Below are 25,106 nucleotides of genomic sequence, written 5' to 3'. Positions count from 1 at the left end.
TTGTGGTCTTCAAGGGAATGTGATTCTCTGAGTCCATTGTTTTACAGTGTCCACTAGGTTAAGGTTATTGGTTGTATTGTTCATGTATTCTGTATCCAAAATGATTTTCGTCTGCTTGGCCTATTCTTGTCTGAGGTTTATATCTTAAAATCTCCCACTATGATGGTTCATTTTTTGCTTCACATGTTTTGAAAATGTTAGGTACATACAAGTTTAGAAATGTTATATTTCCTGGTAAATTACACCTTTCATTGATATGAAACAGCCCTCTTTATCTCTGGTGGACTTTTGCTTTAAATAGACAATAATATAAAATCTTTGTATTAAAAGTACCAATATTTAGTAAAGGAAATTTGTTTCTTTCTCTCTTGATAGGCATTTGCCTTGCATATCTTTTTCCATTCTTTAGAAATGTCACTAATTATAAAATACACATAACATTACCATTCTTAAACATTTTTAGTATACATTTCAGTAGTGTTACATATATTCACATCGTGGTGCGAGCAATCATCTTGCAAAAATTGATACTTTACGTCCATTAAACAACTCCCTATCTTTTCCTATTCTTTCACCAAACTTTTCTGTGTATTTGTGTTTTGGTAGTATTTCTTATAAATAAGACACATGTGGATTCCTTGTTATCTATTCTGATGATCTCTATCTATTAACTGAAGTATTTAGTCCAATTCCATTAATTTCATTTATTAATATACAATACCTGAATTTAATTCTGCTATTAATTCTTCTTATTTGGGCTTTTCATTTTACCGCCTTTTCCTTCCTTCCACTATTCACCCCAGTTACTTTTGGGTTCTTTTGAATTGAGACTTGTGTTTTGGTTCCTCCTTCCTCCCCCCCGTTACTCTGTGAAATATATATTATGTTTAATTATTTCAGTGATGAGCCTAGAAAAGCCTCCAGTGCAGTGCTTGCTGACTGCTGACCCTGTAGAATAATTTCTGGCCCCAGATTTATTCTTGTAATGCATAGCCAGCCCAGCCATGTTTTAAGAAAGAAGGTCTTTATCTTATTTTAGCCTTTGTTGACCCTTTGCACTGGGAAGCAGCCGTGTGAACGGCCAGACTGACGGTGTCAAAGGGGGTCAGCCATGCTACCTGGAAAGGCCATGGAAGGAGCACCACACTGTGAGGAATTTGTAAGGATTATTCTCTACGGAGGGCTGGGTGAGCTATTTTCTGTGAAATCTCAGGACATTTGAGCTGGAAGATACCTTAGGGATTACTTAGTCCAACATTATCATCTTCAGTGTCCTTTTCACATTTGTCAAATACCCCGTGTGTATGTGTCCCCAGTGTGTCGCTTCTGTACTAAACAGTGGAAAAAGTGAATCCGATTCTGTCTTTGCCCCTCGGAGACTGTGACATAGTTAGGGAGACTGATAATTTCAGTAGGAAGTTACTAACAACAGAGGCACCACGACTGTGGAAAATGCTGCTTAATTCATTGGAGGGGTTAGAGGAGGCTTCCTGGGGGAGCAAGAGGTGTAGAGGGGAAGGGAAAGATGTTCCAGGCACAGGGAACAGCACAGGTGAAGGCAAGTGAGCGTGAGTCAGTGACGCACCACAGAGTCGCACATGAAAAGAGCAGATGATCTGGATGTAAACTTATTTAACACCTAAAGGTGTGGAACATATAAAACAAGTGGATGGATAAATATTAAAGGGGAAAAGGCACTTTCTTTGAGATATTTCTCCATACAAATAGGATTGAATTAAATCTGGTCAAACTTTGGTCTACATTTGAGCAAAAGATATCTAATTATATGTGAATTGACTCTAAATTTCTTCCCTTTGTATGTAAAAATGTAGAATGACATTTTGAATTCACTAGCTAACTTAAGAAATTTTTATTTTCAATTTTTTCTAAGAGCAAGAGATGCATATTAAAATATTTAGTAGTGGGCTGTTATGCTATCTGCAACTTAATTTAAAATACCACTACAAAAAATAAATATGAAATAATAAGGCAAAATATTAACAAGTGTCAATTCTAGATGATGGATATATAATATTATTTGTTTTATTAAAAATTGTAATAAAAAATAAAAATTTTCATGTCTATGAAAGAAAGAAAAAGAAAACGTAAATGCAAATACCTAGTTATAAAACTATTCGAGTGCTTAAAAACACAAACCAAAATATCACTGACTCTGGCTCCACTCACAAATGTATGGTGACTGTACAACTGAAAAGAGACAAAGTCAGAGCCTAGAAATTTTAGGTTGTCCTGTGACAAATATCATAGGTTAATAAACTTCACTGATACTCCTTTGTCCTATCACATACAAAAGAGAACAGGAAATGTGATTAATGGTATTAATTTATAAAGGGAGATTGGAGAGTCATCAGGCAATTAATTAGTTTCTTACTAAATAATGAAAGTATTCACTCACATAAGATGTGAGCTAATTATCAAAGAGTAGATGTTAATTCAGATCTCTGTATTACCAGTGAGGGCATGGCTTCCTCAAGCTTTTCAAGCTTTTGATAATATTTATCATAATGTGTTTGTCAGAAAGCCACCAGAGAGGTGAACATGGTGTATAGAAACCTTATTTTGGGGAGTATTGGTTTTCTGGATTTTGGGGGTTATGCCTGTGTACATATATGTGTGGACTGGTACCCTGTAGGGAGCTAGAAAATTATCCAAACATGAGGAAAAAGCAGAGATTTTTCTCCACAGCAGCTTAAAGACCACCAAACTATAGAATAAACTGATCATTGGCTTTCAGTCTTATCTGAGGACCTTATTCCATCACGTGATCAACTCTGGCCGGAACGCCTCACATGACATTGCTAGGTGCATGTTAGAGGGACAACTAATTACAAGAACATAGGGATGTGTGTTGGGCTTTAATTTATGTAGACTGCACAATGGATGTCTACCAGGTAAAGGATTGGGCAGCGCGGATGAGCAAGGATGCATGGCTTGTTAAAGACAAAGCGATGGATGGGAAGCCATCTGGAATGCTGTCAAGATAGAGAAGAGTGTCTAGTGCAAAGTTGATGGGAGAGATCGATTCATTCCACTCTGTTTAGATGGGAAGGAAAACAACCAGACAAAAAGCAGGTGAGGGTGGAGAGGCAGGTGAGCTGTGCCTCCGACGCAGGAGCCAGTGTGAGGAGTTCCTGGTTGCTTGCAGAATGTAAAGCCCAGGCTTTTATTATGTGAACAAAGTGTGGCTGTTTCTGGGAATAGGTTCTCCTCTGTAAGAAGAGTGTGGGTGGGGGAAGACATTTTCTTTCTTTTTTAAAAAATTGCCTCAGCAAGGCACAAAGCAAATCAAATATGTGTTTCCATGTGACATGGTGGACACTAAGAAGTGCATTTCAGATTTATGCTGAACTCTGTTTTGCAGAGATCTGTGTTTGTGGGAGGTTCTGTTATGCTGAGTATTCAAAAGGGAACAAACAGCTTGAGGTCATGAACATTAGTGAGAATGAAAAAACGTCAGCCACAGTTAGTATAGTTGGTAACTAAAAAATGGAGAGAGCTGTAATGGATAGTACCCGTACTAACAAAATAATGACTGTCCCAAAGATGTCCGCTCCCTAGTATCTGGTGTTATGCCTGTGTATGTCCTGTTACATGATAAAGGGGCCTCGCAGATGGAATTGAGGTTATGGGACTTAAAAGAAGTGGATCATCCCGGGTTACTTGGATGGGCCCAGTGTGATCACAGGGGCTCTGAAACGTGGTTAAGGAAGGCAGATGAGTCACAGAAAAGGAAAGCGAAAGAGATACTCAAAATGTGACGAGTATTCGACTTGCTTTGTTGACATTACAGATGGAGGAATGGGGTCTTGAGCTAAGAAATGCATGTAGCTTCTAGAAATTGGAAACAGCCCTCAGGTGACAACCAGCAAGGAAATGGGGACCTCCGTCCTACAGCTGTGGGGAACTAAGTTCTGCCAGCAGATGGAATGAGTAAGGAGACAAGTGCTCTGTCAGAGCCCCCAGAAGGGAACACAGCCCTGCCCATACCTTGATTTTGGCCTTGTGGGTCTGGAAGCAGAAATCCAGCCATGCTTGCTGGACTTCTGACTGACGGAATGGTGAAGTAATAAATTGTGGTAATTTGTGAAGGTCGTACTAGGAAATGAAAGCAGCATTTGTTAAGAGTGTGGTCTCTGTTTGGGAAGTCGGAGTATAACATGGCTGAAATGCTCTTTTTGAAAGATCAATACACAACTAATGGAGAGGAGTCCTGCAGAACCGAGTGTTGACACCCGCTGACTCTTGTTCAGCCCCTGCCAAGGGCCAGGTGGCTAATCCATGGGAGTAAACAGACAAAATCCTCCACCCTCAGGGGGCTTCAACCCCATGGTTTAAGAAAACAATAGTAAAATGACACAATATCAGAGGTAAAAAATATACCAGGAAAGACAATACTTAGTGTGTCAGGGCATAATTTCACAAGGGGAAAGTCTGCTCAGAAGTTGAAGTTTGGGTAAAAACCTGTAGGAGGTAAGGGAATATTCCCTTGGAGGCTGTCCGAAGGAACGGCGTTGAGTTCACAGGAGAGAAAAGAGGCCTTTGGCAGGGGTTGGGGTCAAGGAGGTAATCTAGGGGAGAGGGCCATTCTGTCGGGGCCTTCAGACATTGTAAAGGCTTGGCTTTTGCTCAGAGGGAGATGGGAAGCCTTTGGATGATTTGGGGCTATTGTGTTAGGAATAAATAAAAGGACTTATTTCACTTAGCATAATGCCCTCTAGATCCATCTGTGCTGTCACAAATGGTATGATTTCCTTATGGCCGAGTAATATTCCATTGGAGATATGAACCACGTCTTTACCCACTCATCTATTGATGGACACTGAGAGTGCTTCCATATCTTGGATATTGTAAGTAGTGCTGCAATGAAAATAGGAATGGATGAATATCTCTTTTTGAGATAAGTCAGAGAAAGACAAATACCAGATGATTTCACTTATATATAGAATCTAAATAACAAAATAAGCAATCTAAACAGAAACATACTCGGATACAGAGAACAAACTGATGGTTGCCAGATGGGCGGGGTGTTTGGGGGAACTGGGTGAAAAAGATGAAGGGATTAAGTACAAATTGGCAGTTACAAAACAGGCATGAGGATGTAAATACAGTGTAGGGAATATAGGCAATAATATTACGATTACTGTATATGGTGGCAGTAGTACTAGGCTTATGGGAGAATCACTTCATAAATTATATAAATATCTAAACACCATTCTATATACTTGAAGCTAATAAAGTATTGAATGTCAACTGTAATTAATAAAAGAAGAAGAAATGAAAGGAGAGCAAACACAGAGTCAGGAAGACCATGTTGCCGATGAGGGGCGTGGACCATGCTGGCGGCAGTGGAGGCTGTGAGAAGTGAGAGGGTCCTGGGTGCACCTCGAGGAGAGGAGAGCTTATGAGAATTTTTTGTGAAATGAATGCTAGACACAAAGAAATTGCTAAAAGTATTAGTAAAAGGCAAACCCACATCTTGGAGCTTACCTGTGAAGCTCAATCTGTTTCATATGTCATATTTTTAACAGTAATTTTTAAAATAAAATCTAGGGTACAAAATGTAGCTACAGCTGTAATAGTTGGAAAAATTTTACTGCAGAAGTTGTTCACAGTGAATTCTGATGTTTCTTATATATTAATTGCTATAACTCATTCATGTTGGAATCACTAAAATATTTCTAATTTATGCAAATCAAGTGTTCCTATCAATGGCCTTTTAATGGGGCTGAGTGGGTGAATCTTGGGACATTTACATCCTATCTACCTCATTCTAGTTTCCAAAACTACATTTTGCTACAGGCAGTGGCTTGAAATTCTGTATTTTGAATGAATTTACTCTCTGATTCTAACTGCATTTTTGTTTATTTGCTTTTAAATTTCCTTTTTATCAGAGGGAAATTGTTTTCCAGAATGGGATGGACTCATTTGTTGGCCCAGAGGAAAAGTGGGGAAAATATCAGCTGTTCCATGTCCTTCTTATATTTATGACTTCAATCATAAAGGTATTGGGTTTTTCTGAAATGGTTAATTTGGAAGAGAAATTTACTTTTTTTTTTTTGGTAATGGACTCTGAGGGACCTGAGCAATCTCACTGTTTTTCTTCCTGTCTTCACAGGCATTGCTTTCCGACATTGTAACCCCAACGGAACATGGGATTTTATGCACAGTTTAAATAAAACCTGGGCTAATTATTCAGACTGCCTTCGCTTTCTCCAGCCAGACATCAGCATAGGAAAGGTAGTGGTAATTTTGTGTTTGTGGACCCCTAAGGGAAAGCAAAATAGTGATTTTTTTTGCAATTTTTGATTGTCAACCATTATGTGTAAAATCCCTTTTGTTCTAATGACACAAAGATTATAAAAGGTAAAAACAAGGTTGGGATCTTCAGATAACTAGTTAAGGAAAGATCCAGGGCCTGAAACATTCTGGTATTTTCTTTAGGTTAGAGTTACCTGGCTAAGATACACACATATATGCTTATAAATATGTGTCTCTCTGTGTATTGTTGTATTACATTATGTTTCCATTAGATTATATTATGTATAAAGATTTAAATAAGTACTCAGCATCATGATTCCTGATTTTGATTAGCTGTAAATGGCTGCTTCTCATCTCATTCTACATTCTAGGAAAAGCTTTGTATTTTAGAGATATATTTTCCATCTCTTAAGATTTGCCATAGTTGATTTCATTAGTATGTGAAAGAGTAGAGTTGCAGAATTAAAGAAGAGCAAGGGGCGTTCTGCAGGTCTTCCGTCATGGTACCTCAATTTCATACACGAGAGTCAACTCGAAACCGGAGGTTAAGTGTTGACCAACGTTACACGCTCATGGACGGCAGGATCTAAAGCACAGTTCTGATTTACAAATTCCTCGTGAGTGCTGTTTCTTGGAGAGTAATGATATGTAAACTTTGAAAAGTTCTAGATAGTTACTTTTAAGTTACTTTTTAAGTTATATGTGGTGCTTTACAGTCATGCTTAAACTCCTGTCACTCAGACCACGTGAGTGAAATGCATGATGACATGCACAGGGTGCTGGGAGTGAACGTGGTAAACTGGTATGTAAATGATTTTTGTGAGGGCCCTGAGAGCAACCATCGTACGTAAACTCTCCCAACAGTTGATATTTTTCTTTATGCTTCATGATTTTTTTAGAGGGTGAGGGAGAGGGTGAGAAGTGGTGAGTTGAAGATTTCTTTGATTTTTCAGTAAAGAGTCAGACCTTTTTCTTTTCTAACATAAGGCATTACCACCTAAGTGAGCTGTTAGTAAGTTGCTGGAAAAGCTTCAGTTTGTATCATTGTTGACAAACTTAGATAAAATTAGTTAATGTGAGATTGCTGTATACTCTGCAGTTGAACTAACGCCAGCAATGATAGTATAAAATGCTTCAAAATTATTTTGGTTCCATTGACACAAATAACATTCATAAAATCTAGTGTACTTTGTGATGAATTTATTTGTGTGTTTAATTATGAAAAATGCAAGTCTTCACAGGTTTTAAAGGGCCTTTAAATTTCAATTGTTTTATTTACACTGAACTCTAATTTTATGACCATTTTTTGTGGTTATGATGTATTCTAAGAGTCAAGATAGCTAAGGATGGCAATGTACCCAAGATATACACTATTTTACATAAAAATGATTTAAAATTTAATTGAAAAATTTGAGGAATTTTGCTAGCATAAATAATTTTATCTCTTTAATTAAAAGTATAAAGTGTTTCTATTGTTTACAACCCATAAGCAATAATTTGAGAAAACTTAAGAAAAGTAAATATCTTCTAATAAGGAAACTGGATATTTCCTAAAATTTTTGATACTTTAGGGAAAAAACAATATTACTTACTTAAGTGATATTAATTATTAATGGTTATAAAAATTTTGTATAAAAACACAAAATAAAAAAAGCATGCATTTCAAATAAATGTAGCATCTATGCAGGGAAAATAAGACTAAAATATTTTAAATATCCATTATTTTATTCTTTAAATAATTTCTATATCGTTGGCTTGACAGAATGAGATAATTACTTTTAATAAAATAGAAGAAAAAACCTCTTATGATAGATCACAAGGTTATTAAATTCTTTAGCGTATGATATCTAAAACACCAGCTTATTGTATAAATTACTGTATCATATATCTCTTGTCTAAAGGCAATGTATATTTCTGGGAAGCTTTTTAGCAATATATATTTAAAAACTTCAAAGGGTTCTATCCTTTGAGCTTATAATCCTACTTCTAAGATTCGAGCACAAGAATTTGGAATCCGGGGGAACCAAATGGATTTATTGAACAATTAAGAAAAATGTTTGTATCTCTTAGACCAGCTGTGACCTCTGAAGGGTTAATAATTATGTGGATATTGTGAAGAATTAAAATTTCCAATGATGAACTAGTTAAATAAACTGAATTTTTTTGTTAAGGGTTTTTGGCCTTGGAAAATTCTTTTCTCATACATTTAATTGAAAAAAAAAAACGTGTAATAAATGTGTATAAATTGGGGATGAAGATGCCCAACACAATAGGCAATGATGCATAGAATAAAAAAATACGTGAAATACCAGCTGTTTCTTTTTGGTTGGTGAGAATTTGGGAGTTTTTTTCTCTGTTTTGTATTTTACACATTATCCAACTATTTTATATAAAAAGCTTTAAAGTTTTATTAACAAAATACTATGTAGTAAGTGTTAAAAAAAGAACCAAAGGCAGAGTCTTCAGCTTCCAGTCAGAAAGTTGCGACAATAAGTGGAGTGAGATACAAAATCAATAATTTGTAAAAACCACACTAGTGAGTAAAGGACACCAAAAATGAAAATGAACCAAATTCCAGAGGAGGGCAAGCCCCTTCTATGAGCGAAGAGACCCGTGGATACATTTGTTCTGGGTCTGCGGCCGAGCAGGAGCAACCAAACCATGGAAAGGGATGAAAAGGATAGAACCAGACTTTCAAACCAACTTTTAACAGACAAGGTTGGCACAGGGGCTTAGGATTTTAAGGGCCGAGTCCCACCCACAGTGAGCTATCGCCCACCAGCCGGTTGTTTCCCCTGGGGCCTTCCTTCCCTGAGTGCCTGGAGGCGGCAGTGTGCCAAAGGCTGGGACAGCGCAGGTGGACTGAGAGAAATTCCCCAAGATGTGCGTGGGGCCCTCATGCACGGGGAGAGGAAGCAGCTGGCCGAAGGCACAGAGGAGGTGAGAGCCATGCGTTGAGGTGCACGGAGCCCTCACTAAGTGCATGGGTGTTGCAGCCCACCGGCCAGGGAAAGATGGAAGTCCCCAAGGTGCACGGATGTCAGTGCGTGAGAGGCAGCAGCCAGACTAAGCAGAGCTGGGGAAGATTGTTCCCAGGCACAGAGGCTTTAGTCTAGCGGGGCTGTTCAACCTTTTGGTGTCTCTGGGCCACTCTGGAATAAGAATTGTCTTGGCCCACACATTACGTAGATGAACACTAATGAAACTGATAAGCAAAACAAAGGTTTTAAGTAAATTTATGATTTTGTGTTGGACTGTGTGTGGGCTGCGGGTTCGATGCCTTTGAAAGCAAGGCAGTGGCTCACTGAAGACTGGGGCAGGGCATCAGGGTGCAGTGAGATCTGCTGAGATGCAGAAAGCCCAGGGAAGAGCTGGAGAGCCAGGCGAAAACCCCCCAGCAACTTAAAAAAGCTGCTGGGTGGTTCAAACAACAGAAAGAGTTCTCCTGTGGCTTGGGGACTTGTCAGAAGGACTGAAGCCCATGTAATGGGCACCAGAGGTTGCCAGTGGTAGGATCCTGGGGTCTGCTGAAGGGGATGTCTTGATGTCGCTCTCAAAGTCTAAAACCAGGATGGAAGAATCATAAGAAAGAAGGCAAAACAAAAGCTACAACAAAGCCCAACTCCAGTTTAAGAACAGAGTAATCCAGTCACCCCACCAAGAAGCCTGAGAAAAGGAGAGGTCTGTCCTTTTCAGGCCACTAAAATTATGTACTTGGTCCCTGCTATACTTTGACCTGCAGTGCCTGGAATATCATAAAAAATTACAAGGCAGGGATCCACAATCTAGAGTAAAAATAACAGCAGAAAGAAACAGATGACCCAGGTGTTCAAATTTGCAGATGTCTCCTTAATGATGACTATTATAAATACGTTAGATGATTTAGTGAAAAAGGAACATGAAACCAGTGCGAAAATTAGCAATAGGAAAAGAACATACTTGATGATACATGCAACAACTTAAGTGGGTTTTGAGGTCATTATTTTGAGTGAAAAAAGCCATTCTCAAAAGGTCACTTACTGTATGCACAACTCTACTTACAGAACATTTATGACATGACGGAATTGTAGAGATGGAAGCTGGATGAATGGTGGCCGGCTGTTGGGGATGGAAGGGAGGAGGGGCAAAGGGACAGCACAGGAAATGTGTTGTGGGGATGGAACAGCTCTCTGTCTTCATTACAGTGACGGGGATAAAAATTTTCATGTGCATTAAAATGACACAGAAAACACACAAATTGCACCAATGTCAAATTCCTGATTTTGATATTTTAGCTTAGTTATTTTTTCTGTAACCACTGGAGAGTACTGGATGAAGGGTACATGGGACCTTTCTTACTATTTTTCCATTTCTTGTGACTTTTATTATTTTCAAATAAAAAAATGAAAAGGAATGAGTTTGATTCATGCAGCATCACTGAGTTTCAAAACAGTATATTGAAAAAAAGAGCATATATTATATAATTCTAGGACTCCAGGAACAGTCAAGAAGTAAATGAAATACATGAACAAATAGAGCTAATTTACGGTGACAGAAATAAGAACTGGAGTTTACTGGGGGTGGATGGTGGGTGGTTTTTTGACTTGCAAGGGGCACAATGAACTTGGTTCGTCAAAACCCATCAAACACATTTAAAATTAGTACATTTTAGTTTATGTAAATTATAGCTCAATAAAAAAAGTTAAGGGAAGCTAGAAATAATATGCCAAAACTGACATATTTTTGCCAGTTTCTTTTTAAAATAGTCCTGTAACGTGTTTCATTTACTTCATTTACCTGATGTTTTATTCCGATTACTTAAAATGAACAATACAAACATATATGAAATAAACATCACAACATTTAATTTGACTTCACTTAAGTAAAGAAATGCCAGATATCATTATTACATGTTTAATTATGACTTGATTTAGGAGATAAAAGGAAGACCAGTAGGGTAATCTATAGTATTCTATGAATGTGATAACACACTGCCTCTCTCTAAACTGCTAAAAGCGTGATTTTTAAGTTTCTCTCCATCGGCTGATTTGCTCAAACCTGCTTTTCTAATTAAATCTCTTCACTTGCAGCAGGAATTCTTTGAGCGCCTCTACGTCATGTACACTATTGGATATTCCATTTCCTTCGGCTCACTGGCTGTGGCTATTCTCATCATTGGTTACTTCAGGTGCGTGTTTCCCGTTCATATTTTTATTCACAGAAGACACGGAGGCCTCACGACTTGTGTCCCTGAATATTTTTCCCAACTCAAGTTTTCAATTCAGCTTCATGTTATTGTATTCCTTGACTTTGACAATTTATTATTTTCATGAGAAGGGTTTTATTTGTCTAAAATCTGAAAGTATCAAAGCACTATGACACCCTTAAGCCAATAGATCTGCATCGCAGTGTATGTGTTTGCAAAGTGATGCAGAATGGAATTGAACGAGTTACATACATTTTCATTCATGATGTAAAGACTTGTGTCACTTTTCCCAAATGACTTTGGGAACACTGGACAGAAATTCATTTTAAATCTCCCGAATTATTTGATGTCATATATCAAGGAGTAGAATTTATTACATTTGCTCTGGTGTATTCTTTATCTACTTATTTGTCCGAGTTAATTCAACTTAATCTATATCAACACAAACTTTTGATTACCACTAGGGAAATAGAACAGCAGATGACGTGTATAGGCTATGGATGCTCATGATGCTTGCAGGTGGCTTGTGACTCAAATGGCTGAGGACACCATTAGTGCACAGCTGGAGAAGGGCAGTGGTCCGACTGGTGTACAGTAATTTGGGAGAGCAGAGGAAGGGGGTGAAGGAAGACCTCCCAAATGGAGAGGAATCTCAAAAATACATGAATACAAGTAAGATTGAACCCAAAGAGAAAACTGGGGAAGAGAGTTCCAAGCCTAAGTTTCGATTTTAAAAAAGCATATAATATTTGTGATCGGAATTTTGGTGTAGGTAAGTGATGGGCATCGAGACCATCAGAGGAAACCTGGGTTGAGAAGGTGTTGAGAACCATAGGTTATAAGGAGCTGAACATAACCCTAAGAGTCAGAAAGAGCCATTGAAGGATTTCAAGCAAAGGAGGGATAGGAAAGGGCACTTGCATTGGAAGGTGGATTGTGAACTGGGGGAGGGAGACAGGAAGAGGCTCCCATTTGGAAGAGGCTGGAACAGTCCAGGACAAAAGACGGTGGCCTGGGCCGGGCCAGTGGCAGTGAGGACTGGATGGAAATGGAAGGTTTTGAGATACAGTAACTGTGAGAGTGCACTTTTAAGAATTTAGTGCTAAAATATGTGTGGGAAAAGGAGTGAGGACATAGTTTAAAAAACTGGAATAGAGCATTTAGAAGCTGACAGAAACTGCAACTAGAAAAAAGTTTTATATTTTATTTCCTATCACATTATAACCATCTCTTGAGACATCATACGTATTTTCTGCTTTGTTTACTTCCTTTTATTTGTTGCTTTCTAATGTACTACCTGATTTACTTATTTATCTTTTTATTTTTTGTCTCTTCCTCTAGATTGTGAAGCAACATGTCTAGGCATTTACTTATTTTGTTCTGTTTGCTCATTGCTACATTTTCAGTAGCTACAATGTACTTGATCGGTGTGCACTGGTACTCAAATATTTGTTGAGTTAATAAATAAATGACTAGTTCTAATATTTCAAAGCTTCTTCTCACACAATTTTCTATATTGCAGTGGCACAGTTTATACTCCCAAAGCTTTTTCTTTATTGATTCACTAGGCCATTTATTGAACAAACATTTTTCTCTATCATGTGATAGACTCTTTTGGGTGTTGATGGTGGCCAAGTTATGTTGTACCCCAGAAAAATAGTGTACATACCCTTGAGAGAAACCAACCCATTGAATAAAATAGTATTAGTACTGTCACTATTAAATAAAATATTGTTAGTACTATAATACCAGTTTCCATTATATAAAGGGCTTTGGGAACACCAAGGAGGCAGTCCAGAAATGGCAAGATGGGAAAAACTTCCCAGAACAAAGACATGTGAGCTGACATTGAGTGGTGAGAAGGAGTTCAGCACATTCCAGAGGCTGAGAACAGAATGTGCAACAGTCAGCGGCACAAGGAGCAGAGGACAGTTGGGGAAATAGAAGGGTCCTACACAACACAGCACTCCGTGTGTAGGGAGGAGCGGCCAATTGGGATGTCCTGGAAGAGACTAGATTTTGTGGCACTAGGTTTTTGCAGGTGCTTGTCAGGGGCTTCAAATTTTGTCTTCTAAAAGTAGGTAACAGGGAGACAATAAAGTTTGAAGTAGAAAGGTACCACAATCACAACTGTGAGATTACAAAGGGGTTCCTCAGAATAGCCTTATGAAATCGGCTTGGCAGGCCTTATCCCATTTTAGAGACCAGGAAAAATGGGGCTCATTGTCCGAGGTCACAGGTGGTGGGTAGTCCAGCTGGAGACAGAGCCTTCGTTAGTTGACTCCTATCCAGCGGCCATTCCATTCACCAAGCTCAACTGTGCTTATTCAGGATAACACACAACTATTTATAAGAAATGCACATTTCAGGAGCATGCATGTGACTGACAATTCTTCAGTTTACATAACAGTTCATCACAGTATTTGACAGTGAACTTTTTAATGATTACTTTCTATGTAATTGCTATACTATGCGGAAAATGTCATACAAGAATTCAGAAACTCTTCTGTTTCACAAAACAAAAATCTCCTCTCTTCAGATAGCAAATAGTGTCGAGACTCTGAAAAATCACAGCCTACTATATACTGGGGTGGCACTAATCACGGTAAATAATCGTCATGCACTCATGATAAACTCTCTGGCCACATGCTGCTCGCCTGCGAAGACACTCCCCTTGAAGAGCCAATCTGAGAGGACCACAAGGGACAGAAACATATGCCCCTAACATATTAATGTGTAATACTTGTGGAATGTCTAAATTTAGCTTAATTTTATCTGACCTTCCCATTCTAGGTAATGACATAGAGAAAGAGGTTATTACCCCCTTGCACTTGGGCACTTGGTCTTCTGCAGGAGAAGTGGTACAGAGAGTTGTGTTTTCTCATAACCAAGCAGTGGCAGAGCTGGGCCTTTGGACCAGATTATACAACCTTTTCCTAGAGTTTTTTTTTTCTTTTTTTTCATCAAAGTTGTAGAAAAACTCTTTTTTTGCAGTTAGCCCTCTTACTGGAAAGCAGTGTTATGATATCTAACAAACTAAGTACGTCACTGACTTCACTTGTGTCTATGATCCTTTTGTAGTTTCAAAGCTTTTTATGTTAAAATAAGCTTGTTTATGCTCCATCATGCCTAGAAAATAAACTGTATAATGCTATAACAATATCTTACTTTTTCTTATAGAGAATGTATTGAAAATGGGAAAGTTAGCAGTCTTAGCAATGTTTATCTCTGTTCAAGTGGTTCTCCGTGAACTCATATGCAACATAATGCTCTAGTGTAGCTGAGTATAATGTTTAACACTGCAGAATCTGAATGAACGTGGTAGCAGATAAGGACAAATTTGAAGTTCATTTCTGAAAAGTCACATTCTAGTTATTGATCCCAGTTGTTTCCATGGAAAAATATATGATAATGGCTTTCTGTCTTTGTTCAGGTTTATTACATTTTCCTCTTTTTTGGGGGGGGGAGGAGGTCGGGCTCATTTGTATATTTCCTTTGCCCATTTCTACTTTTAGACACATTTATAACTGATTATTCCTTCCCCATAGACGATTGCATTGCACCAGGAACTATATCCACCTGCACTTATTTGTGTCTTTCATGCTGAGAGCTGCAAGCATCTTTGTCAAGGACAGAGTGGTCCATGCTCACATCGGCGTGGAGGAGCTGCAGTCCTTGACGATGCAGGGGGACCTACAGAACTTCATAGACGCGCCTTCTATGGACAAATCACAATATGTAAGTGTTCTCACCATTTTCTCTCATGACTGACTTGTAGAACATTACACATAAGTAAAATCTTACGGGCCACTGAATGTGTATTAACTTGTTTGGGCTTATCTTTATCTCTGGACTAACTGAAGTAGATGACTAATTTGTGGGCTGATGCTTACTATCTTAATTCTGTTCTCAAGTCTCATGTTTAATCACTCATTCAAGAACATTCTGGAATGGCAACTGCCAAAAGCACATGATTGAAATGGCATTTGATGTATGCCATAACAGCTGTCACCACCTCCAAAACCAGAAGCTTGGAATTTAAAAGCCCATGACATTTAGATCCTTTATTGTGGAAGTACAGGCTTGTTTCAATATAATATTCCATGATACTTGATCCTGCTGTTAAACACTCTGGTGTTATTTACTAAATAGAATCACCTAGTGTTTCAGTTAGCTCCTTGAAACAATATATTTAGACATGAAGTCTAGTAGATTATTTGTCTTGTTGGTATGAGTCAATGCCCTATCTGCATCTTTGCCCTTTGCCTTGTAGCTTTGTATTCCCTGCTGACTCCGATTCTAGACTGGCTTTGCGACTTGTTTTACACAGCAGAACCATGTGGAGGTGCTAGTGTGCCTGTTGAGGGTAGACCTTTCTGAGGACCAAGATCAGCTATCCAACCAAGATCAGCTGAGCCTGGCCCAGATCAGCACAGTCACCTAGCCAATCATTAGATTCATAAGATATATTTATTGTTTTAAATCATTGACTTTTGGGGCATCAAAAATACCAGAATAAAAGGAATTTATGGTAAAATGATAGATAATATTTTCTTCTTATTGCTTTTGTATACTTTCCTCATTTGCTCTAGTGATCATGGATACTTTTTATAAACAGGAATAATTAAGAAAAAGTGATTTTTAAATAATTTTTTAAGAAAAAACCTTATTTTAAAAAAAATCAAATTTACTATCTTAAGAAAGAACATATGATGAGAGACCCCCCCCCCCAAAACCTGGAATTATCTTCTGGAGGGTGGGCTCCTTGTAGTACACTAGATGTTTGTTCTGAGAGCCCATCTGTATCAGTGTACCAGCTGGTGTTGTTGTGAGAGGAAATGTTGGCTTCAGTGAAATTTTTCGAAGACTTTCAGCACTTTTTCATTTCATGATGTGTGATTTACAAGCACACCAGCCTAGACTGTGCTGAGTGTTTAGCAGTTTTTGACCAAAAACTGCATGACCCCCATACCCGACCCTCCCTATTCACCTATTCTTGCCCAGAAGAACTTTTTTTTGTTTGTTTCCCCGAATGAAAAAAAGTTTTCAAAGGGAAACGTTTTGCTGATGTGGAAGAGGTGAAACCAAAAATGGCAGAGGCACTAAAAGGCATCAAAATTGATGAGTTCAAAAACTGTTCTGCACAGTAGAAAAAACATCTCAATAGGTGTGTTGCCTCAAGTGGAGAGTACTTTGAAGACGACTGAAGTTTAAGATGTAAGAATAAATACATGATTCTTTTATAAATAAATTCTGTTTTCGGTCCCCCCTCATGTATGCATACGTGCAAAGCCCATGGATACAGACTACAGTGTGGGGAAGGCTGGGGTTGTGGGGTGCTGGGTGGGGGGGGCAAAGAGAGGGAAAATGGGGGACATCTGCAGTTGTGTCAATGATAAAAACGCTATGTTAAAATAATTTTATTATAGTTTTTTCAATAGCTGGCCTTGGTGTGCCAAGAGGCAGATTATAAAAAGGAATGAGGAGTCGTTTTTCAGTTGTCTGACATTGGCACTCAGTAGAATGAGGAGTTCTAATATGATACCACTCTGGTTTGTTTGCAACAGATTGGGTGCAAGATTGCTGTTGTGATGTTTATTTACTTCTTGGCTACGAACTACTATTGGATCTTGGTGGAAGGTCTCTACCTGCATAGTCTAATCTTTGTGGCTTTCTTTTCCGACACCAAATACCTGTGGGGCTTCACCTTGATAGGCTGGGGTAAGGAAATGATGTCTCTTTTTCTTTGAAACTGCATTATGGATGTTAGGGCTTTCTGCCATGCCTGTCATCAACATTCTTTCAGCCATTTTCCTGAAGCCATCCCTTCTCATTTTATCTCTATCCCTCCCTCTTTCTCTTTCATTGTTCACTGAGGGAAATTATAAGAGCAAGTGTATAACCTTCCCAGTGGCAACAAGCTTTTCATGGTGAACGTATGGCTCGTGCTCTTAGGCTGGATCCTTGAGAGGATTTTCTGGTGGAAAGACAAAAGAACACACTGTGTGCATTACACATTTAGAGCTGCTCTGTTCATGTCTTCTGCCAATGTCCTGACTTAGCAATAATTTCTGATTTTTGAATTTCTGAGCTAAAATGGCTCATTGTTGATTTGTGTTTGTGGGTTGTCTGGTGAAAATGCCAGACAGGAATTTATAAGACCAGCTTGACTGCATGTCACAATAAAAATTGCAAAATAATTATGTAGATTTAGTGTGTCTTTTGGACAGAAATAATTCAAATTCCTTGTGGGATAAGTAATGTAAAAAAAAATATTCAGCTCAGATTTCAAAGATGCCTTATCAGGACTGGAGGGATGACTGGACTAGGCATGAATGCAACATGATGTGGAGAAAAGGATGTTTGTTATAATTTAAGAGAAATTAAAACTCATATGTGGTTCATATTAAGAAGTTTCAACATTAGCAATTGCATATCAGGGTTGCTATTTTAATATGAAATTATGAGGTGCTCAGCATAGCAAAAAAATTAACTAAGTGGCTCAAGATGAAATTGGAAGGATTTTTTCCCTCTCCAAAATCAGAATATTTCTTGGCCTATTTTGTCTTCAAGTAAAAATTATACCTGGATACCTACATAACTACTAGACATTAGGAAAGTGTTAATTTACTGACACATTTATCAATAAATATTGAATTACATTATATTTTTTTGGACTTCTACAGCACTGGTCACACTTGTAATACATTCTTTTTTCTTTATTTATGCATTGGTTTGATAGCTAACTTTCCCATGAAATGTTATTTGGGCTGAAGCAGTCGGTTCTGCCTCTCCTTATGGTCCAAACTTTGTTTCACTGAAATCCAGGAAACTAGTTGTCAAGTCTCTCTTGGAAAAAGAGAATTAAAAAAAGCCCAATGAGCTTCTATATAAGTATGAGTTTCTTACCTTTTTAAAAACAACTTCTTTAATGTGTTCACAAAAGTTTTGTGATAGGAATGATAACTACAATAAAGAGATGTGCATCATTCTTTGAAATCATTTTATCAAATGGCTTAAGAACATACATGAAAGCGAGGAGGGTTTACATGCAAGCTCACTTGGAAAATGCATTTACATACGATATTATGCTCACTCAACTAATGATAGTCTGAAATACGAATAACCAATCTTTACAGAGTTGTGAGTCTAGGGTTGGTCTCTCTTCTGACTCCCTCTCTTTTAAACTACATTTTTTAAAAAGTAAGTGCTCCAGTTCAGTACATATATAATTAGGTGAATAGTAATGTTCTTTGAAGACTCTCTCTCTGCTACTCAAATGCATCTATTTAAGAAAGTAAATGTCTGTTTGATTAATAGACCATTTTTCCCTCAGTACTGAGAGTCTGATCTTAAAACATTTTTATTTCTTACTCATTTTTCCAAATTTCTATGAGAAAAATAATGATCAAAAACATTACAGCTGCTTTGCCAGGGTCCTTGGCTAGAATAATTCCTTCTTTCTTTTGAGGATGTGATTTACTGGCTTCACTAGAGACGAGAGCTTGCTGGGACTCCTTTGTTATTCATTTAGACACAGTCACCCTAACTTTAGCCCTCTTCAGCTGGGTGTGCAGTTACATCATTTATATTGATTTTGCTGATTTTTAACAATCCGTTGGAAGGGAAGGAAGTGACAAGCTAAAAAGGATTGGATGTCACATCTGACCTTTAGTAAACTGAAGGCAAATATTTAAAATTACTGCTTTTACACATCTTTATTACAAAACAAGATATACAGAGGAGTGAAGCCAGATACTGATGGTGTGTATGTTTCTTTTCTTTCAGCCACCCTTGTTCTTCGTTTTCCTCATCTCTACTTCAGTTTTCTCATAAATATGGCACTTTATTCTTGATTCTATTTTGTCTTTTTAACTACACATTCAAAAAACATAGTTCTATATTTAAAAGGTGCCAGTCTTGTTTCTTTATCTTTATTGAAAGTAATTTATCTCCATATCAGCAGCTATTTTTTTCCTTAAACTTTTAAAAAAAGATTTTATTCATTTATTTTTAGAGAGAGGGGAAGGGAGGGAGAAAGGGATGGAAACATCTATGTGAGAGAGAAACATTGATCAGTTGCCTCTCCTACCGGCCTGGACCGGGAACTGAACCCACAAAACAGGCATGGGCCCTGACTGGGGCTGAAACAAGTGACCTTCACTGTGCGGGACAACGCCCAACCAGCTGAGCCACATGGGTCAGGGCTAAGGAGCCGTCCTTAATCTTCAACTGTTAAGTGCTGTGTCAGAATGTGCATATTCCTATAAAAGCACCTTTTCTGGTTATACCATGTGGTCATGTCCCTATTGCCAAGCTTTCACGTAAGAATATTTTCATGTTCTATATCCTCTGAAAATAAGAGGAGAAGGTACTACACTTCTAGTGTTATTAGCTCTGTATAGAATGATCTCAATCCAGTAGCACTATTTGATTATTCATTTGGCCGTAAATACAATTGAAATTCACGGGTAGGGGCAGAGACCCCCCACACAAGACGCATGCAGTCTGATCACTTGGCTTATTTTGCTTTTTGTTTGTCTGTTCTGATGATACATATTCTTTTTTTTTTTTGATGATACATATTCTATTCAAAATATTTAATTTATAAAACCTGTTTAGCCCTAACCAGGTAGCTCAGTTGGTTAAAGAGCCATCTTGATACTCCAGGGTTGCAGGTTTGATCCCCGGTCAGGGTACATATAAGAAGCAGCCAGTGAATGCTTAAATAAGTGGGAAAGCACATCGATGTCTCTCTCTTTCTCCCTCTCTCCCTTCCTCATGCTCCAAAAATAAAATAAATAAACTTAAAATCTGTTTATGTGATTATTTTGATAGTCAGTATTACAGCTTTACACGATTAAAAATCTCATTGTGTACTTCAAACATAATTTAAAAGAGAAAAGTCTCTCTCTCCTCCCTTATGATTTTTAATATCTTTATTAATTCTACTGAAAGCTACCTTAAAGTAAAAATTACATTACCCATTCAAGTCAATAGAATATCTGTATTTTGGCTTTGCCTTATAAAAGATAAGGAACTTACTACTGTCTGCTTATCACTCTTCCTGCACTTTTAGGCTGTGATTTGGGGTTTTACTCAGTCATTTACATAGATTATTGCCTCTGTAAGTGAAAATGAATGATAGCCAACTTCAGATTCCCATTTGTAACACTGATGCAGATTTATCTCTGTGGGTTTACTTGGTTTCAAAATTTTACCTCTTCCCCACCAATTTGATTTTCTACAGTTTCTGCACACTGGCAATGCTTCATTCAGCAAGCACATTCTCTTTTCCAGCTCTTCTGTTTCATGCTGGTCCTTTTTTTTTTTTTTTATCATGCCTTGTTCTAGTCTTTGCAGGCATTTTGTGGTCTGACTATAAATTAGGCATATATTTTAAAGATTTCTTTTGTTTCCTGTAATAATTTCATCTCAGCAGGAGGTAGGTTTTCTACGGTTTCATGTATAGACAGTCTTCTTTGTAACAACAAGACTTTCAAGGGCTCTGCAGTTTTTCTGACAGAGAGATGCTTTTATTCATTATTGGCTTAGAGTCCCATGAGAAGGATTCTGCCGAAGTTGTGTAGGGGACTTCTGGGTTCCTTAAAGAAAGGGCCAGCAGGGAGGATTTGCAGCATGCTGCCACGAATAGCGAGGGACCTGGGGGCACAGCACGGAGCTTCATGTCTGGGCAGTCCATATACGGGGTTCCCAGGGGCGTCCAGGGTTCTTGTTTCTAAGACGTTGTGTATCTGTAGCAAATCTAGGAGTCCCCATGTCCTCATGAGTCACTAATTTCTAGGACTAACTCTGTGATCTGTCTGTGACTTCGCAAGTCTGGAATAGCACCACAGGATTAGGGCGAGGTGGAGGTGGGGCTCCGTGAGGCCTCTCAAGGGTTTAAAACATGATGAAACTACATAGACCAAGACGAGGAAAACCTGCTCCCCCTCTTTGGCTTCAAAGCATCTGTCTTTTTACTGCGGGGGGCTGTATGTGTTTTTATTTGAAGAAAGAGTATTTCTTTCTTCAAAGCATTTTTGATTATTAGTTGAAACCTTTATTTGAAAGGAGAATACTAATGGAGTGACACCGTAACCCAAATCTACTTATTCTTAGACCAGAGATTGCCTCTCAAAGTCACTTACCTATGCTGAGAGATTTTATGAAAATGACTTAGCTCTCAAGGTAAATGCGTATATTCAGTAATATTCAAATTTACATTAAATGGACACTTAAAATAACATTGACTTTCAAACATTTTCCTCGTATTTATGTGTTCTCAGTTATGTAATAATGTGATACTAAGGGTGGTGGTCAAAACAATCTTAAAGAACCCCTAAGTGGTTTCCGTTCTTTATTCCTCCACGGTGGTCTTAATGCTAGTCTTGTCAGGGGGAATCTTCCAAGAGCACGAGAACAGCAATATTTATTAATATGCAGTGCCCGATATAGTATATTTGTTCTGATTATCATCTGAAACAGTATTCTAATTCAAGCGCCATTAGTCAATGCATGCAGTAGCACATCATTCAGGAAATTGCCTGATCAGGAGATGGTAAAGGAAGCAGAGGATAAAGACCTGCAGGGGAGAGAATGTGGAAACTGGGCTCAGAGGAAGACAACCATCTCTGAAGATAGCCAAGGCGCCGGGCACAAAGGGGCCGTCTCAGGCCTTTGTGAACCACGCTGGCTCCATTCTGTGGTATCATTCTCGTTTTTCTTCAAGACGCTATTGATAACTGAAGTTGTACTATTAATTTTGCCTCCCCGACTATAAGTTTCAGAGAAACAAGGATTTCCTTTACCTGTTCATTGTTTTATCTTCAGAGACTAGAAAAATCCTTGCCCCAGGACAGACAATAAATGCTTACTGGATGTATGGTTAGACACTGGGTGAACAGGGGGGCAAATGCATGGATGGCTGGATAGATAGGGGGAGAGAGAGATAGAAAGGATAAGTGAGCTGAACCTAAGAAGTAATCAATCTGTTATGACAAAAACAATTTTTCTAGAAGATAGAATTCAAGCAGATTTTTAAAGATAGGCGTTACATACAAGCCATAAGTAAAATTGGAATGTAGAATCATAAAATTAATAGTCTTGCAGGCAGGTTGAGGTTAAATTCAATGAAGTAATTTGCTGAGGAGAACTCTCTATTGTAGAGTTTCATCTTATTTTCATGAAAGATTTTTTAAATATATTTCTGTTTTGCCAAGGAGTAATATCTGAAAAATTACAGATGTGTTGTTAAAAAGTAAAGAATTTAATATTATGTTTAATAAAAAATTCTAAGTTAGATGAAAACTTTTTCTCTCCCTTTGCAAGATGTTTCCTAGCTTCTGTAATTTTTTTACATCATGGTCTCACTCTTTTTAAAATTTTCATTATGAAAGCCACATAATGAAAATTATCCATCAAATCCTTTGGTGCCCTAATGCAATGTTCCATAAAAGTTACAGTTTGTAATTACTTTCTGTGATGTCAAAGTCTTATCAACTGCAACATAAACCGAATAGTCGGCCTTTCCTGGGGGCAACAGACTCGTGGAAACTCAATGTAATAGATTTGACGTTACAAGCTCACAAGGTACTGTCACCCAGGAGGTGCAAACTTGTCACACTAACATAGCGACCACCCTTCGCTAAGCTGTTAATATTTGCAAATGCTTCTGTCTTGAGTCAATATGAGTAAACACACACACAAAAGAAAAAGTGGCTAAACTGATCAAAACCTCCTGATTTTGTAACTTTCAGAATAGCATCTTCCAATTTTGGAATGAAGACTTCTGATTTTTGGAAACAACACCCTCCCTGCAGCTCCTCACGAGTCCCTCTTGTGGCTCTACTCTGTCTCGGAACCACGTGGCCGTGAGGGAGCATGGCAGGAGTCACACCTCAATGCGCCAGCTGCTGCCTGCTCTGGCCCCGGGAACCTTAGTCCACTTCCCATGTGGCTTGACCCTACATGTGTCGAGTGAAAACTGAGCCAACCTTCATCGTCATGCTTTTGGGACCAAATAACACCCCTGTGTTGGCTCATTTCTCAAATGGCCTCAATGAAAATTAGACTTTTTCTTGTTCACATAGTCACATTTTTCATGTCTATTTTTCCTCTCTCCACTTTTAATGGTATGTTTTTATGTGTGGTGAATATAAGAAAAAAAATCCCTTAATCTTAAAAGAAAGACAGCCTCTGGGTCCTTTTCTGATTGCAGGGTTCCCAGCCGTGTTTGTCGCAGCCTGGGCCGTGGCACGGGCAATGCTGGCTGATGCAAGGTGAGTGAAAAGAAGGGGCAAAGGGAGAGCCTCAGATTTTCTCAAGATGCAGACTTGCTGCTTGGAATTCATGCTCGATGGCATCACCCTTTAGGGATGTCATGTGGGAAATTACCTTGATGTAATGGTAGCCTCTGATATATTACCAGGAAGCTATCCATCCCAGAGGTCTTGGGATTAGATTAGGATGCTCAAATTTCCTGGCTTGTGAAATCAGTTGGCTACAAGGGAAAACAGATGGGTGAGTTAACACACTTAGGATATGGTGCAAGTAGGTGGGAGGACCTGAGTCCTGGGATGGGCAATATTCATATGCCCTCTCTTGCTCCATCTGCCACATCAGCTTTCACCACTGATGGTGTGTGTACCAGCACCAGTGATGAGATCGCAGCCAGGGGACCCACAGCCAGAAGGTGCCCTGAGCCAATGCCGTGCACTTGCTGTCTCAGAGAGATGCAGGTGCAGGTATGCTGGGCCACAGCTGTGGCTTCCCAGGTAGCCAGCTGAAGAGCTCTGGACTTTATTTGAGGTACTTGGGCAAAGGACGTGTGGGCATGGGTTTCACCAATCAGTGGCTCAATTAAGATGTCACGAATATTAAGCGTTCACTGTGTATCCAAGATATTTTTTTGCCTTATATATTTGGTGTATCGTGAATATTTAGTGCCCAGTTGCCGCATATATGTAATACCTGTGTTTAACATACATGTGCCCGACTTATTACTTTACTTATTTATATTTAGTGAATACGGTGGGTTTCATCCATTCCATTTGTTTCCTTGTCTTCTATAGTATAATTACATATTTTTAAACAACAAAGCAAATGCGTGTTAGAAGTGGCATCCATCCTAGTGAAACTGCCCCGCTCCCCATTTGTCTATGTTTGTCTTCAGGGGACACGTGATTAATGGATACTGAAACATTTACTTTTTCATATTATTTCTATTTTTAGTAATGATGAGTCAAAGAAAGAAAAGGAGAAAGCAGAACAGCATTCAGGTGCCTGCTGTGTGCTCTTGTAGTCAAACTGATTGCTATGGAGTGGTCTGTGTCTCCCCAGACCTGATCTGTGGAAGCCCTAACCCCCAATTGGACTGCATTCGGAGACAGGGTCCATACTGAGGCGATTCAGGTCGAATGAGGTCAGATGGGTGTGGCTCTGACATGGTAGGATTAGTGTCCTTCTAAGAAGAGACACCACAGAGCTTCCTGTCTCTCCAGGTGCACACAAAGTGTAGGTCTCATGGGCACACAGCAAGGTGACAGGAGGAAAGGCCTCACTAGGAACAGACCAGGCTGGGCCATGGGTCTTGGACTTCAGCGTTCAGACTGGGAGGAAATGAATGTCCGTTGTTTATGCC

The 25,106-nt window shown here is 38.7% G+C and overlaps 1 protein-coding gene across 1 annotated transcript in view; it reads left to right on the top strand.

Moving 5' to 3' along the window:
* The window catches only part of PTH2R (parathyroid hormone 2 receptor), a 56,363-nt gene that overhangs the window by 14,167 nt on the left and 17,090 nt on the right, over positions 1 to 25,106 (top strand). Inside the window, exons 3-8 of the mRNA XM_037029787.1 lie at positions 5,913 to 6,023; positions 6,137 to 6,258; positions 11,349 to 11,446; positions 15,013 to 15,202; positions 17,032 to 17,185; positions 23,685 to 23,745. Of these exons, the coding sequence (XP_036885682.1) occupies positions 5,913 to 6,023; positions 6,137 to 6,258; positions 11,349 to 11,446; positions 15,013 to 15,202; positions 17,032 to 17,185; positions 23,685 to 23,745 (736 nt within the window). The remainder of the gene's footprint in view (positions 1 to 5,912; positions 6,024 to 6,136; positions 6,259 to 11,348; positions 11,447 to 15,012; positions 15,203 to 17,031; positions 17,186 to 23,684; positions 23,746 to 25,106) is intronic.

Source organism: Sturnira hondurensis, unplaced genomic scaffold (genome assembly GCF_014824575.4).
Source record: "Sturnira hondurensis isolate 20B ecotype Veracruz unplaced genomic scaffold, ASM1482457v3 Scaffold0001532, whole genome shotgun sequence".
Taxonomy (NCBI): Eukaryota; Metazoa; Chordata; class Mammalia; order Chiroptera; family Phyllostomidae; genus Sturnira; species Sturnira hondurensis.
This window is presented reverse-complemented; position numbering and strand designations above follow the sequence as displayed.